The 15,620-nt window shown below is 36.6% G+C and overlaps 1 protein-coding gene across 2 annotated transcripts in view; it reads right to left on the bottom strand.

Moving 5' to 3' along the window:
- Positions 1 to 1,722: 1,722 nt before the first annotated feature.
- SH3YL1 (SH3 and SYLF domain containing 1) overlaps positions 1,723 to 15,620 on the bottom strand; it is a 43,647-nt gene continuing 29,749 nt past the window's right edge. For both annotated transcript variants that reach the window (XM_027455152.3, XM_027455153.3), the window contains exon 10: positions 1,723 to 2,310. In XM_027455152.3, the coding sequence (XP_027310953.1) occupies positions 2,111 to 2,310 (200 nt within the window). In that variant the 3' untranslated portion in view covers positions 1,723 to 2,110. The remainder of the gene's footprint in view (positions 2,311 to 15,620) is intronic.

Below are 15,620 nucleotides of genomic sequence, written 5' to 3' on the forward strand. Positions count from 1 at the left end.
CCACAGACATCTACCCTTCCAACCCCTCACTAAAAGACCAGATGCCAGGCACCTCATAAGTGGTCTACAAACACTTCTAATACTCTGTGGTAGAGGCACCATCTCCTCCACTGTTTTCTTTCTTCTGGATCTGGGTCAGGCTTTCTTTAGCAAAGGAACTCATACATGAGCCTTCTTTCATGGAAAACCTTTATTACCAAATACAGAGAAACCTCTGCATCCCTCTATATATCCCTTTCTTTAATATTTTTTTTGTAGACCTCCTGAAGAAAACCTGCTATATAGCTACCTGCCCTTTACAGATCTCTTAGTTTACAAAATTGCGCACGCTGCCTTTTCCCATAAAGCCTGTAACTAAAAACACTTTTGGAATTAAGTCTTAGTCCACTGACGTAGGTTGATCTGGCTTGTGTCAAAGGCATATAGAATCAGGCAGTGTAGTTTTGTACCGCTTCAAGAAGTCTTGTTTTTGAAAATTAATGTTATTTCTTGCATTAGATTAACCCACTGAATTTTCTTTCCTATATTATATTTAGAGGACGAAAGAATTTTTCCAGGTATGAGATAACAATTTCCATTTAAAATTTCCCTTTCACCTTGGATTTAGGATTAATCAGTACTATACTGCAGAGTCTACAGACTGTCATGAACAGTTAGATTAGACAACCCGCATTTTTCCCTAGGCTAAAGCAATCCAAGAAACTGAATTTACATAAACAATAAAAAGATTTTACTGTGCAAGTCCATAAATTCTGTCAGTTTCATGGGAGCAAGCACTTGAGATGAGTTAAGCAGCTTTAACAACCCTACACAAAGGCAAGTATACTGGCTGAAATAGCAGCCAGCATTCCGGAAATGACTAATGAAGTACTATAGCACAATTCTGCTAGTGGATGCTTCAGCTTGTACTGCATAACTGAAGTGCAGCAACAGGGTATAATAAATGCAAGAGCGATTCTTTGCAAGTATGGGGAATATCTAGTTTCTCGGTCTATGATATTATTAATTCTATTCAATCAGTCTGGATACTGGATGGCTCAGTGTTTCTTTGCTTAGTAAGCAATATATGCAGTCTGTGAAAATAGACAAACACAGAATTAGTTTTTTGGTTTACCTGAGATTGGTAGATGCTACAATAATCCTTCAGAAAATGTATACTAAGACTATACTACAGTTACACTTACATATCACTTTTCAGCTGGTTGGAAAACACCTTTTTACAAAAATACCGTAAAGCATACGGGTATTCAGTGGTGGTGTTTGTGTAAAGATGGATCATACACATTTACCTCATCTGTCAGGCAAAGTATAGGGAATACTTTCATTGTAATGTATTAAACACACTTAATTTTGGTCTTGCTTCTGTCTCGTTTTTGGTTTTGTTTGTTAAAAATGTGTGACTCAGTCTGAAAGAAGTCCAGAAATTTTTGTCAATGGTTGGAACTGAATGATTTTCTAATGATAAGTCTACTGCTATACTAGGCTTAGCCTTGCCCTTCAGGTGGAATGCCTTTAAGCTAAATAGCACCTGATAGATTGGTAGATCATAACAGCAGATCACTGCTGTCAGCTGCACTGATCTGTACTGGAGACCAGACCTAAAGTAGTTACTAAGAAAAACTGCAATGACTAAAGTGACTTTTAAAACCAAGTGAAGGTAATTTCTTCTGCCATACCTGAATAAATAACCGTGTGTTTAGTAAAAAACTCCAACTCAAATAGTTTGATGCAAATTTGACAGTATTTTTATTGAGACCATAAATCATAATTTAAAAGAAGCTAGTATTTTTCAGCATGTCTAGTTTTAAATTACTTCTAAGTTTTCCCTCATTTAAAAAATACATGTATATAGCATTACAGAATTGAAACTAGATGCAAAGTAGAGTACTTTTCATATAGCAACTTGACCCAAAAGTAAAATTTAATCATAAATTGACCATCACCTAATGGTTATTTAAGAAATGAGTTTAAGGGAAAGCTAAGGCCATTACATGCATTTGAATTTTGTGTTGAATTTGTCTTAAGAATCGCCTTTTGATAAATTCTGAGAAGTTAAAATATATTTTTTAGTCTAAATATATTTAGCGTCAACGTTTTATTCTATACAAATTTAGTCATTACTCAAGGCAACATAATTGGCTGGAAAGATGCCAGTTTTTTCTCCTGTTCTTCCTTCCCACCAATCAAACTGTGAATTTGTTTTGGTTGTGACCTTGATTTTCTCTCCTGCTTTGAAAGTCAGGTCACCTGGCTGTTGTCCTTCAAATGAATAAAGTGCTGTCACTTCTACGGAATTGCTTGAAGAGCTACCTGAAGTGAAAGAAATTAAAGAAAAATTACTAAATTGCACATACATTAAGTCCTTGAATAAAATATTCTTAAGTAACAGTAGAAAACAGTAACAAAGATATCAGACAAATTTATCTGAGTGTATCAACTGCAGATGAAAAAGCCCTTGCTTTCCACTACATTCTTAGTACAGGACATTTGGAATCTAGCCTACCAACATAACTGAGTTCATAAAGTAGCACTCTGTCCAAAATAAAGATCAGCAGTTTTCTTTGTATGATTCGTATTGTTCCATGAAGACAGTAGGAACAAAAGTGGTGTGCTGAGCTGAAGAAAGTGCCAGTACACTGAAAGGTTGCTCAACAGAACAACTTTTGGGTTTTGGATTTGGACTTTGTTCCCTGTGAGTTTCTTGACACAACATGTGAAACTTACAGCAGCAATTTTGCTTTATTATTTTTTTTTAATCAGTACTTGAGATATAAAATGCAAAATATTCATAGCACATTCCTTCTCTCTTCTCTTTCTTCTCACTGGGCTTATAGTGTCTAGGATTTCAGTGTATCTTGCATGTTGTTTCACTTTGATTTAGTAAACAGTTAAATCTCTTGCATGAACACATCCAAAAGTGAAAAAAAACACCTATGAGGTGCAATGGAAGACTAGTTAAGAGGAAATAATTAAGGCTTTTATGCAGCTAATTCAGATAATTCAGGATGTATTGGCTATATGGTCATGGTGGCTGCACATATGTTCAAACAAAGGTTGAAGGTTTCCAGCATTGACTGCATCTCCAAGTCATGTTTGCTGCCAGAATTCTGCTGCAAAAGCAGAAGCCAAGATCCTCTTGGCTTACATATTTCAAGTTCAGATCAAGAAAGGATGTAGAGAGAAGCACCACTACAACTTTTTTTGTCAGTTTGTCCTCAACAAATGATACCCACAGAATTTTTCTTTTAGTTGCTTTTATCAATTCAAATGACAGAAGAAAAACCTTTTTGTGCCCTCCCCAGCCCAAATACAAACTTCTCTCAACAAATAATGAACAGAGAGGACAATGACAATGACTAATACATGCATAAAAAGCATAGCTATTTTTTGCAATGTGTCAATATATATGTTCATTCCATTGACTAGTTTCTTTCCTGTCACGACAACAATTTGTAACAATCACTAAAGACTAATACAATTTTTTTTTGGCCATGGGCTAGGAGAATGTTGACTGAAACGAAGTCAAATGCTGTCTTTCTTCATCACACAATCTTTCTCTCTCTGTCTATATTCATAATTTGAAGTCACACATCACTATTTCTTTTGGTGTGAAAATGAAACCAGACAAGAATGCCTGTGTTTATTAGGTCCCTACCTCCACCAGTTACTTCTACCAAAAAAGGCAGCTTTTCTAAACATCCTTTTTACTTTCTCAGTCTAAACCCTTACAGACGAAGTATTCAGGAATTCATAATCTTACACCAAGAATTCAAGCATGATGGAGTCAGGATGATATGATGTGTTCACATGGAAAGTATGGTTTGAAACCAGATATTGTGATGGAGGAAATCATAGGGAAAAAACACAAGATGCTTTGACTTTTACTCCCTACCTGAAGAACACTGAGAAGATACTGGGGATCAGTATCTTCTCATGCCCTAGCACCTAAAGAGGTGCTAAAAATCATGATTCATTTGCATGTATAAAGGAAGATGAGTTGTGGTTTACCCTCATGCCACAATCAGGCAGCAGGTATGGCTATAAGTGCCAAGTTACAATGAAGGCCACAAATTCTTATATTACATATTAACTACAAGCGTTTCCCATTGTCTTAATGTCCAAATGGACAATTACTCAAGGAGAATTAGAGTCACTATTTATTTATTACTGCATAATGTTAATACACTTAGAAAAATAAGATAATGGATAGCATGAAAAAGAAAAAGACTGAAAGTGGCAATAAGGGAAGTTGACAGCAAGAGCCTCTTTTAATTACATTTAACAGAAGAACTGTCACCATCACTTGAGTCACCATCACTTCCAACATTGCTATGTTGGACTCATAGCAACGATGGAAGTAGTAGTAGTTACCTTCAGGAATAAACTTGAATTAAGACTATCATTCCTCTTATACAAACTATTGACTATATTGAGATTGGCTCAACAGAAGTATGAAGAAAAATGAAGGGAACCTAGACAGAAAGCACAAAAATATGGAACAAAAGAAGCGCGTGTGAAATGTGCTTTGATGTATAGGAGAGTATTTGATGCACCACAATCATATCTTCAGTTATTGCTTGCTCTATCATATGAACAGGATTGTTTTACACATTTTGCTTCCCACTTGTTGCTCCCTTGCATGTATATCTTTCCAAACATGCAGAAACCTCAAAGTGCTACAACTGATTATGAACGACAACTTCCAAATACTTGCCCCATCTGATACATGCTATCATTTAAAAGCATTTTAAATTATATTTTAAATTAATGAATTTTAAATTTAAGCATTACCATCAGGTGTTTTACAACATTTCCAACTTTATTTTCCACAGCAGCTATTTCCCTACTATAGTTTAATTTTATTTCTCACCAATATTCTAATCTCTGTGCATTAATTCTGTATCCTAGTGGTATAAACCACATAAAATACATATTTATTGCCTTCAGATTGCAGCATTCCATACCTTATATGGAGCATTCTAACAAAGAGGCATCTTGTGGCATCATGAAAACTGCCATATGTATTATAAGGAGGAGATGTTTCATGTTGTTGTTTCCTCATTTCAGTTTTACATAAACTCAGGTGGATATACCTTATACTGTATTATGATAGATGTGATATTATGCAGATGAGAAAGTGAAACTTTTTCAAATTGCACTGTAATAATTTTTTAGAACGTATTGTTAAAATTTAAATAGTTTTAAATGAAACTGTAGTAGGTACACATGAAGATTGCTGAATGCATGTATTGGAAGCACATCTGCAGCTCACACAAGATGGTGCTACAGTGCTACATACAGCATATGATACTGAAATCATCGAGATTTATGAGTAAGCATACTGGAATAAAAACAAATTACATTGTGGAACGTCCTTAATAATGGTATCTGAATACACAGAGCACAGTTCTACAAACACACTGGTCAAAACAGAAATATAGAAATTCTGGTCGGAGACCTACTATTGCAGGAACCAGCATTCATGTGTATTGTCCTAACATACACAGACATGGTACGTACAATATCATTTTCATTCATCTTTACATTCTATAATGACACAAACTTTTTGCTAAGGACTTCTGACCACTGGTGTGGATTAAGGACTTGAGACAGGAGGTTCACTCTAGTTTATACCTCATCATGTGTACTCTGCAGTACCAGCCCCATAGCAAATGAGAGAGAAAACTATCCTAAATTACAATACGCTTAGGGCAGAATGAAAGTGTTCTCAAGAAAATTGTTATAGGAAAGGTATACTTGCTACATTTACACTAATTAGTTAAAGAAGCCCTATAACTCAGCTGTCACCTCAGTCAAGTCAACTGATCAAGGGTACTGATGACTGAGATTGCAATCACATTATTGATTGTTCATCTATTATGCACATTTCCTTAAATCTCTGCTTTGAAAAATGGGCTGTGGGTCTGGTTTCTTTTGAAGTTGAAAGGCTGTAAAATTGTTTCCATTGCCATGCCACATACTGTATGAAAATACAATAGTCTAGCTAGGTTTATTTTTCCTTGACACTGAAGAGCCTGTCTACCTTACTCAAAGTTCTTGTACAACCTTTAAAACATATGTCTTAAGTTTTTGTCACTTACAAATCAATCTGAATGAGTAGTATGTTCAATGTATTGAATTCTATTTTCTCTATATTTTGTAAAGAAATAGGGAGAAGTGACTGGAACTGCCACACAAAATGGTAGAGTTAGATGAATCTCCAGCATTAGACATGACAGAAGTTGTATACTACTGACATAAAAGCTCCACCAAAAAGTATCAGCTTACAGAAAAGCTCCAACAGAATTCTCATTGGTTAAATGGAGACCTAGAAAACTAAGCAACCACATGAACCCTGTTTGTGCAGCAGAAGTAAGAGAAAATCAACAAACAGACAAAACGATGGAAAACAATTAGGGGATTGAGATGGATACAAACATCTATGCTCTGAAAAACAAATATATCAAGTATCACAAAGTTTTATTATCACTAGTATATAGTGTTAACAGGGACTGAAAGCCTCAGTTACTGCTCATGAGTTTAGGATGAGTGCTGTATCTAACAGTGAACAGACAGAAATTTTAGTTGTTTACCTGTCATAGGACACTGCACTTTTATTTGGAAAGGATTAGTATTGAGTTTAAAGTTCAAGAAGAAACGTAAAATAGGCTGAAGAACTAAGTTGCTTGGTCCTGCAACTGGTGCCAGCAACAGTGAAGAGTTTATAGGTTTTAATGGCCAACTTTAGCAAATGGTTTGGACAAAACCACCAGCAAAGATACAATTGTACGTATGAATACTATATGTGTGCATAGATTAAATACACTAAACTGTCTGAAGGATGTTAACACCAAACTACCGTGTTGAAAAGGAAGACTATCGTCAGTTCCCAACAGGACATGTTAAAGAGTATTCAACAGCATTTGCTCAATGGAACAGTAACAGATAATCCTCAAGAAGACTTTTGAAACTAAGTCACTTTAATAAGAAGTATAAAAGCAGCATGAAAACTTGCAGTTGTGGGGAGAGAGTCTGGACTGGAAACAGCAGTAGTCAAAACCCGACTTGATACCATTACAAGTTACCCTCCTGGAATTGCCTATGCCCATGCCAGGCAGAGCAACCTCCCCACCAGGCACTGTGACCAATCTGCACCTATCTACAGGAGTGACAACGTGGGGTGTAAGCAGTAAAGACATCTCTTCATGCACATGTGGCTTTGTGGTGGGGCTTTCTTGCCAGCTTATGGATCATTGGGTTGTGAGAGCACACAGAGCTGGAGTACCCACATCTCCAACAAGAGGTGTGTGCAAGTGGAACAACACGCACTGCCAGAACAGATGGTGTGTGTTTGTGTTTACAGCTTACACTGCCTGTGAGGCTGGATGTGCATGAATGGAAAACCGCACATTTGATACACATGCATGCCTGTAAGTGCCATTACAATTACACATAACATGAAGTGTATGCATGCCTATAAGTGCAATTAAAAATGTGGAGGATTAGTTATAAAGAGCACTCAGAAAGTTGAGGTGTTTATTAACATTTTGCAGTTACCTAATATTTTGGTTTACTTGCTGTAACACTGATATTGATCACATACTACCAGCACATTATCTGTAACTAGTGAATTAACAAACAACTTTGATCCTGGTTAGGTTTCAGCTAAGTGAACTAAGCAGTCTTTCTCTGTAACAATTCTTGCACAAGTGTCCACTCTCACAGTGAAGATTAGTGTTCAAACTATTCATGGCTATTGATGAGTTTTAATTAATAATTTTTATTAAAGATCTTAATTAACTGCTGATCTGGTAAGAGGACAAGTATGTACTGTGGTGATAATGCTAGGCTGAGAACAGGAATTCCAAATGCAATGCTAAAACCACTAGCAGCCCCACAAGAAGCTAGGATGGTTACTCTTTCTTCAGAAGTAAATCAGTTTACCCTAGGTCTGAGAGGGAGACTGAGCTACTGCTAACGTTAAGATTGGGATCAGAGTTCAGTAAAGTAAGGGGAAAAGAGAAAGATTAATTGGTGGACAAGCAATATCGAGAATGAGATGAGGCATTATATTTCTGGATTTAATGCACTTAACAATGAATAGAGATAGATCTGGATCGTTGCAAGACAAGCAAAGGATAGAGTAATACCAGCAAATGAATTACGGTTCGTTCTGAATTAAATACGAGTTACTACATTACAGGCAAAACTTTAAAGGTGGAATTAGAATTTGATTACAGGATCCAGTTAGCAACAGTTCCTATTTCCACATGTACCAATGAATGTGCACAGTTAACTAGATTATGGTTTATAAAAGCCCCAAAAAAATAATGATCAGCCAAATCCTAAAGTAAATGTAGAGTTTGATCAAGTGAAATTAAAACAATACATTTTGAACTTCTCTAGTCAAAAGCGTGCTGCTGCGTTGCCCTGCAAGGAGAAACAATGTGAAGGTGGTGGTAGGGGAGTTGGGTTTGTTTGTTTTAGCTTTTGAAACTGCAGCAAGAAAAACTTGATGTCATTAAAATAAGTACAATAACATACTGGAGACTCTTCAGTTCTTACTAGGCTAATACTGTTTTTGTGGAACTGCTAGTAAGTGGTACTTTGTTCCATTCTTATAATTGTGGTATGGGTGCCTGACAGACCTCAAGAAGCATTTGGACAATGCTCTCAGACATATGGCTTGATTTTTAGGTGGTCCTGTGCTGAGCTAGGAGTTGGACTTGAAGATCCTTGTAAGTTAATTCCAACTTGGGATATTCTTTGATTCATTGTTAATAGGGCTTTAAATACGTTCATTTCTTATAGTAATGACTGCTGCTGCTGCTCCTTCGTGTTTTGATAAAGCTATATTTTGAATAGAATTTGGGTAGGAACTTCAAGTATTGAAGGGATGCATTTTCTACTGGATCCAGCACATTGTTTTAGAATGTGGAACACAGGGTGTGTGCAAAGAAATATCCCATAGTAAATTCTGAGGATGTCAGGGTCACTGCTAATGACAAGAACACTTTTTGAATTAGGGTTAGAACTCAGGACAAACAACCACAGACCTAACATTTTTACTTAAGGAATGCAGCAGCGTTGGGCTATGATTAGGTTTGAATGTAGGCAGAGAAATGGCTTAAGCTTGAAGTAGTAGGCAAACCACTAAGTTCAATCTGTAAAATTCACAAGAACAGGATGAAAGCTGGATCTGACAGGGAGATCTTATGGTTCTGTTTGAACTACAAGACACACAACTTAAAAAAGAACTTAAGCAGTCAAAGAGACAGGGCAATACATTAACTTTCAAGTAAGAACCGAATCTAGGTGAGAGTAGAGGAATATTGAATTTGCAAAGGTCAGAGAAGGATGTTCCAACAACTGAATAGTAACTGGACAAAAAGCAGGGATTGAAAGAAAAGGCTGCATCTGAAACAGTATCCAGAGAACAATATGTTCTCTCACATTGCTTAGAAGGTGACAATTTCTAAAAAAAAAAATTCAACTTGAAAATCACACATGCTCTGTAGTGATCAGCAACAAGCAGTTTCATATCCTATTTCATCATTTTTAGCTTGAATTAATAATTAGTTAATGAAGGAGTAGCAGAATAAAGCAAAGAGAGATGGATCTTGAACAAAGGTAGTTACGAGGTGTTTGCAGAAAATTGTTTCTAGCAAATGAAAAAGGACAAAGGGTAGCTGGCTGGGAAATCCTAACCGAAAAATGAAGGGGTGATAAAGAGATGTTTGCAGTGACACACAAAAACTGTAGACATAAAGGCAGTTATAGACTTAGCCAAGCAATGGAATTTAGGGAGCATGAATGTTACAAGGAAAGTGTATGATCACCATTTATCAGGTTAAGGGAGGAGAGAATACAATATCTAATACATGATTACAAAGAGGTCACCAGAGACTTGGAACTACCAGTTATATTTACATCAGTGAATGGAGCTGTACCAAGGCCAAATGTCAGAGTATGACCCTGTTCATGTTATTGCACTGTCTTGAAACCAAGGTAGATTCATTCAGATCGCCTACTGGGGACAGCTGCTGGCACATGGAACTTCCAAAACTAGTACGGAATCATTTGACACCCACTGCCTTTCCCAGATCAAAATCATGCCAGGGACCTGCTGAAAATTCAGTAGAAAAAGTGATAAGTTTTCAGTACTCAAGTACATTTCCCTACAACATTTAATTTAGAAGCATAGCTGAAGCTTATGGTTTCAGCTGGATGCAAGAGATACTGCTTTAAAGAGGGTCAAATACAATACTAAGGAACTGCAAACAGAAACATAAAAGAAGATAACAATATGGTTAACTATAGGCTTTATTAGATGAAAGACAACCTTTATATAGATGAGGTCAGGAGCATGGAACTAAACGAAGCACATTCTCTGATACTTCGGTTAGTGTGTTGGCAGACATTAAACCAACTTTCTGGCCACTCTTTTTGCCCCCATTAGCCATTTGGAGAGGCTATTTCAGAGTCCTGCTCCCCCAGTGGCTAAGACAACTTTCTTAATGTTCAGCTTCAAGTAATTCACTACTAGTTTACATCTGCTTTTTTTGTTTGTTTATCAACATTAGCCTTTGGCTGAAACCTTCCTTTCTTGGCATTTACCTTCCTTATGCTTTTACAGTCGATCATTTTTCAAATCTTCAGGCTATTGCATTAGAAATAACTTAGTTACCTCGTATCAGTGACTTCTTGCTCCAGTCACCATACTTATTCTTCTCTGCACCTGTTCAATTTTCCCTAATTCTTCTTCAAAATGTAGAAACAGAATATTACCATTCCACGTAAGGTGAAATCCAAATGTAAACGTCATCACCCTAACTCCACAGAAAGATACCCATAGGTAACTGACTGTTACACCAGTAAGAGCAGAGCTCTTTATGCAGAAGAGTGACAGAACTTAATGAACCCAGAGTACATTCTGTGGAGACTATGGATTTATTTTCGAATGTGAAAGGATAAAAATAAAGTGAGATGAACCAGCACAGAGGACTGCCACAACAGATCTTTTGATGAGGAGATAAAGTCATGAATGAAGAAATCAGCAGACAAAAAAAAATGAAGGGGATGGACAGCAGAGAACACTGGAGAAACTGGAAGCCACAGAAAGCTGAGATAGAAGAATGAGAGAAGTATTAGTGACACAGCAGTGAACCAAGGCTGCAGAATAAATGATAAACAACACAAAGCTAATGGATCAAGACCTCTAAGATCATCTGGTCCAACTTTAATCCCATACTGACAAGTCCACTACTACACTATTTTATTAAATTCAACATCTACATGTTTCTTTAAAGACTTCCTTGGATGGTGACTCAACCACTTCCCTGGGCAGCCTGTTGCAAAGATATCTTTGCAATTAGGGCCTTTATTTCTTCCCTGACCTCAAGAAGAAATACCAGCACATGTATTAAATAGGGCAGCTATTTCAAAGAGTAAGGAAACAGGCCTAAAACTTACCTGATATTACATTAGAAGGCAGCATTAACCAGGTTTAAGTGAAAGCACTAAATTGTGTGCTAGATCAGCAATATGGACAGAGTAGTTGGACTGCCTGCTGTCTGATATAATGCTCTTTTCTCTGAAGAGTTATAAAGCTGAAAATGTCTCAGTGGTAAGGCACCTTTTTCAAGAATATGAGGAAAATCTGAGGCTTTGGTTATATATGATCAGGCATACTCAGAAATATCTACCTTTTACTAGATCTAAACTTACCATCTCTGTTGCCATTATATTTGAGTCCTGAACTATTATGTAAAACAGCACCTATAAAAATAATCTATGAACACAAAGTTATGCCCTGCAGTGATTTGAATTCTTAGGTGAATTGTGTCAGAGGTAGTCCAAGAAACAGTGTAAAGGGTGCACGTGTAACAAAGAGGTAAGGCTTTGCTGGATTTTGAGGGAACCGTTATTTATTCCTACATACCAGTTTCCTGCAAGCTGTTCAGTCCTCTAGTTTTATGTACCACATAACCTACCTCATTACTAAATTCTTAAAAATTCGAGATATGTGGACTAGCAGTGGTTTTGATCATAAAAAAATCTAGATGTTCTAAATGGCAATCTTAGAAAAGTTCAGTTGCCTCAAAGAACACATGTATGCCTCTAGATACGTCTCCCTAGAAACAAAACAATGGAAACTATTTAATTTATGTTATGACAACAATAAAAAATGCATAGAATACTTCTGAAAACACAGAAGATACTTTGGAATGTAAAAAAACAAAGTTATAGAAGTATGTAGTCTTATGTTTATTACTAACTATGAGCACACACAAAACAAAGTCCTTTGTTACAGCTAAATTTTCCACTCAAGAGTTTAAGAAAATCAAAATTATGAAAACTAGAACAGAAAACAATATTATTTTATGTAGTAGAGAATGTATGGTTCGCTTTTGATGTGACTATCATTTTGAGTATTCCCTCAAAAAAAAAAGTAATCTTGCATATACTCTATGACTCATTTAATAAAAAAAAAAAACAAACAAACAAAAAAAAACAACAACAACAAAAAAAACACTCACTTGGTTGCTAGAATGTAAACAAAAATGTATTTTCACAGTGAGGTTATAGAATACTGAAAAAGTACCGCCTCAAAAATACCTATTTATGATCATATGCAATAATAAAAACCTAATTGATACTGTTTCTTACTTCACATGACTTCTGGCAAAGCGGCATCTTGGAGATTAAGAACTTCTGAGGTTTAATTGACTGTATGTGTATACTTCATCATGTTTTATGGATGTAGAAGTTTAATAAAGATAATGGCCCATTCTTTGATGTTATTAAGTCCAAGGCTTTGCTATTCATAACAGCTATTGTTTAGGTAATACCAACTTTGGCCCAAACCCACGTAGTTGATGTTGGTTTCACAGATACGCTGCCCAAAATTTAAGTCAGCTTCCTGCATTATCTAGGTTACAACATCACAATGAGAAGAAATAAAATACCTTATAACATTAAAGCTCACTACTGGGCATTTATTGGGCAATGTCCATTTTCTGGTTTTATCACCACGCATAGTGAAAGATAGGCATCCTTAGAATCCCCAAATTCCTCTGTTTTTAAAGACAAGATGGAGTTGAAGTAAGGAATATGTGAAAAGGGGTAAAAGATACAAATTGTTGAGCAGAGAAGAAGAGGACCTTTAGGGCTGTAAACTAATGTCATGTCTTTCTTCTCACAAGACAAAATGAAACATCAGATGATGGTGGTGCAAGCAAGAGTAAAGCAAAAGCGTATTGTGCTATGTTACACACTAGAACTTTCTGAAGAAATTAACTTTTCAGGCCCTGTATGGCAATAAAGTATTCCAGGTGTTAATGCCTACTTACAAAAAAGCCTGTGTGAAACTCTCATTCACACAGAAAAACAGCAGCTCAACTGTATCATAGAATCATAGAATATCCTGAGTTGGAAGGGACCCTTAAGGATCATCAAGTCCAACTCTTGACACCGCACAGGTCTACCCAAAAGTTCCTAAATATCCTAAATACTAAGTTATGAAAGTAATTCTTTCAGTTCTTGAAACACACCAGAACACCGATCAGTTCCTTTTTCAACCTACTGCAATTCTTTTTCCACGTTCTTATATTCTTATACCACCTCTCTCAGCCTTTTAACATGAGAAGAAAGGGTTTTAAGCTGAGTCTCTAGAGCAGAGCAGACATATAGATACTTAAAAATTTCAGTTTAGTTGTTTCTGGAGAAATTCTGAACCATTTGTTTGGAAGATGGATCTGAGCTAAATGTTCCATGTCAGGAATCTTACAACTGAACTCTCAAATGTCTTACAGATATTAAACTGCTAATTTTCTTAAAAGCACTTTTTATTTATTTTTTAGATGTAGAGTCACCTCAAAAACCCTCAGCATGCACAAAACAAGAATCAGGTCTCACTGAACAGATGGTTGAGAAGGTCTAAGACATTTTATATCTACAGGTACTAAGCTGCTATAATCAGATATAAGCATAGGTCTTTCTGTGCAGATACTTGAAGTATGTCATATGCCACCATTGATCCAATTAATCCCTAATAATGCTCATCTGATCAAAGGTCAGGAGACATGATATTCAGCAAATCACTCTCAGAACAAATATTCCCTTGCCTTAGCTGTTCTTTTTACTTAAAGGAGACCATAGCTTGAGGTAACAAAAATACTTGTCTTTCTCTACTTTTTGATAAAAATCTTCTTGCACCCCAGAAGACCAACTGTACCCTGGGCTGCATCAACAGGGGCATGACCAACAGGTTGAGGGAGGTGATTGTCTCCCTCTACTCTGCCCTTGTGAGGCCCTCACTTTGGGTATCCAGGTCTGGTCCCCAGCACAAGAAGGATGTGGACCTGTTAGAGTGGGTCCATAGGAGAGCCATGAGGATCAGAGGGCTGGAGCACCTCTCCTGTGAAGAAAGGCTGAGAGTGCTGGGGATGTTCAGCCTGGAGAAGAGAAGGCTCTAGGGTGACCTCATTGCAGAGTTTCAGTACCTAAAGGGGGCTTACAAAAAGAGATGGAGGATTTTTTATTTTTTTATTTTTTATTTTTTACATGGGCAGACAGTATCAGAACAAAGGGAATGGTTTAAATATAAAAGAATGGAAATGTAGGTTATATGCTCAGAGGAAATTCTTCACGCAGAGGGTAGTAAGGCACTGGAACAGGTCGGCTAAAGAAGGTGGGGATTTTTTGTTTTAAGAGCAGCTGTATATTTAAGAGTATATTTAATGCAATTTCATGAAGTTTTTTCAAGGTAGCTTGGATAATATCAAGAAAGTTGTGTATCATTCCAGGAATTACACTCTCTAGTAAGTCTCAGTACTAAATGTACACCCCAGTCTTGGAAAAGCAAGTAAAACCAAGTGTTGAGTCCTCTTCTACTTTCATGGGACTTGTCTGAGCAAACCCTATTTTCTGAATTACTTGCAGAATTAGATACTGCATAGTAGTTCAAGTAGGTACGTCATCCAGATTTTCAGTGCTCTTTCTGGTTACAAAGCTTTCAGGTTGATTTTGGGAATAACCAATGTTCTACATTAACAAAGAAAATGGTGACTGGAAAAATTCATCCAGGTTTAATATTAGATGTTAAAGAGAGCACAAAGCAATGCTAGGCACAGATGTAGCCTGCAAGGTGTACTATCCACGGGTGCTACAGAGACTGAACAGATAGAAATTCAGCAACAGATGAAAAAAATAAATGGAGATTATATGTGTCTTTATGTGTATATGTACATATATAAATGTATTTATACATTTCACACAACAAAACAGAATGAGGCTCAAGTATTTTTGAATTTTTCCACATATGCTGGAAACAGACCACTTTAAGGAAGCTTTCATGCCAACAGCTTGCATCACACCTCACAGACAAAACCAATGGTTTTATTGGTAGTTGAAGCAGACCTGACTATATTTAAAGTTTAAGTTACTGTGCAAATTAAGCTCATTCAATAGGAACACATTTCACTGTTTTTGAGTTTTGAGTTCCATGAGGAACATGCTGGCTCATCATCTTCATCTGCTGATGGAACGCTTTCTATCTTTGTTTCAGCACACTCAGCTTTTGCATTAAAGAGTGCCTTTTTTGTCAAGCATCTGTGGAT

The sequence above is a fragment of the Anas platyrhynchos genome, chromosome 3 (genome assembly GCF_047663525.1).
Source record: "Anas platyrhynchos isolate ZD024472 breed Pekin duck chromosome 3, IASCAAS_PekinDuck_T2T, whole genome shotgun sequence".
Taxonomy (NCBI): domain Eukaryota; kingdom Metazoa; phylum Chordata; class Aves; order Anseriformes; family Anatidae; genus Anas; species Anas platyrhynchos.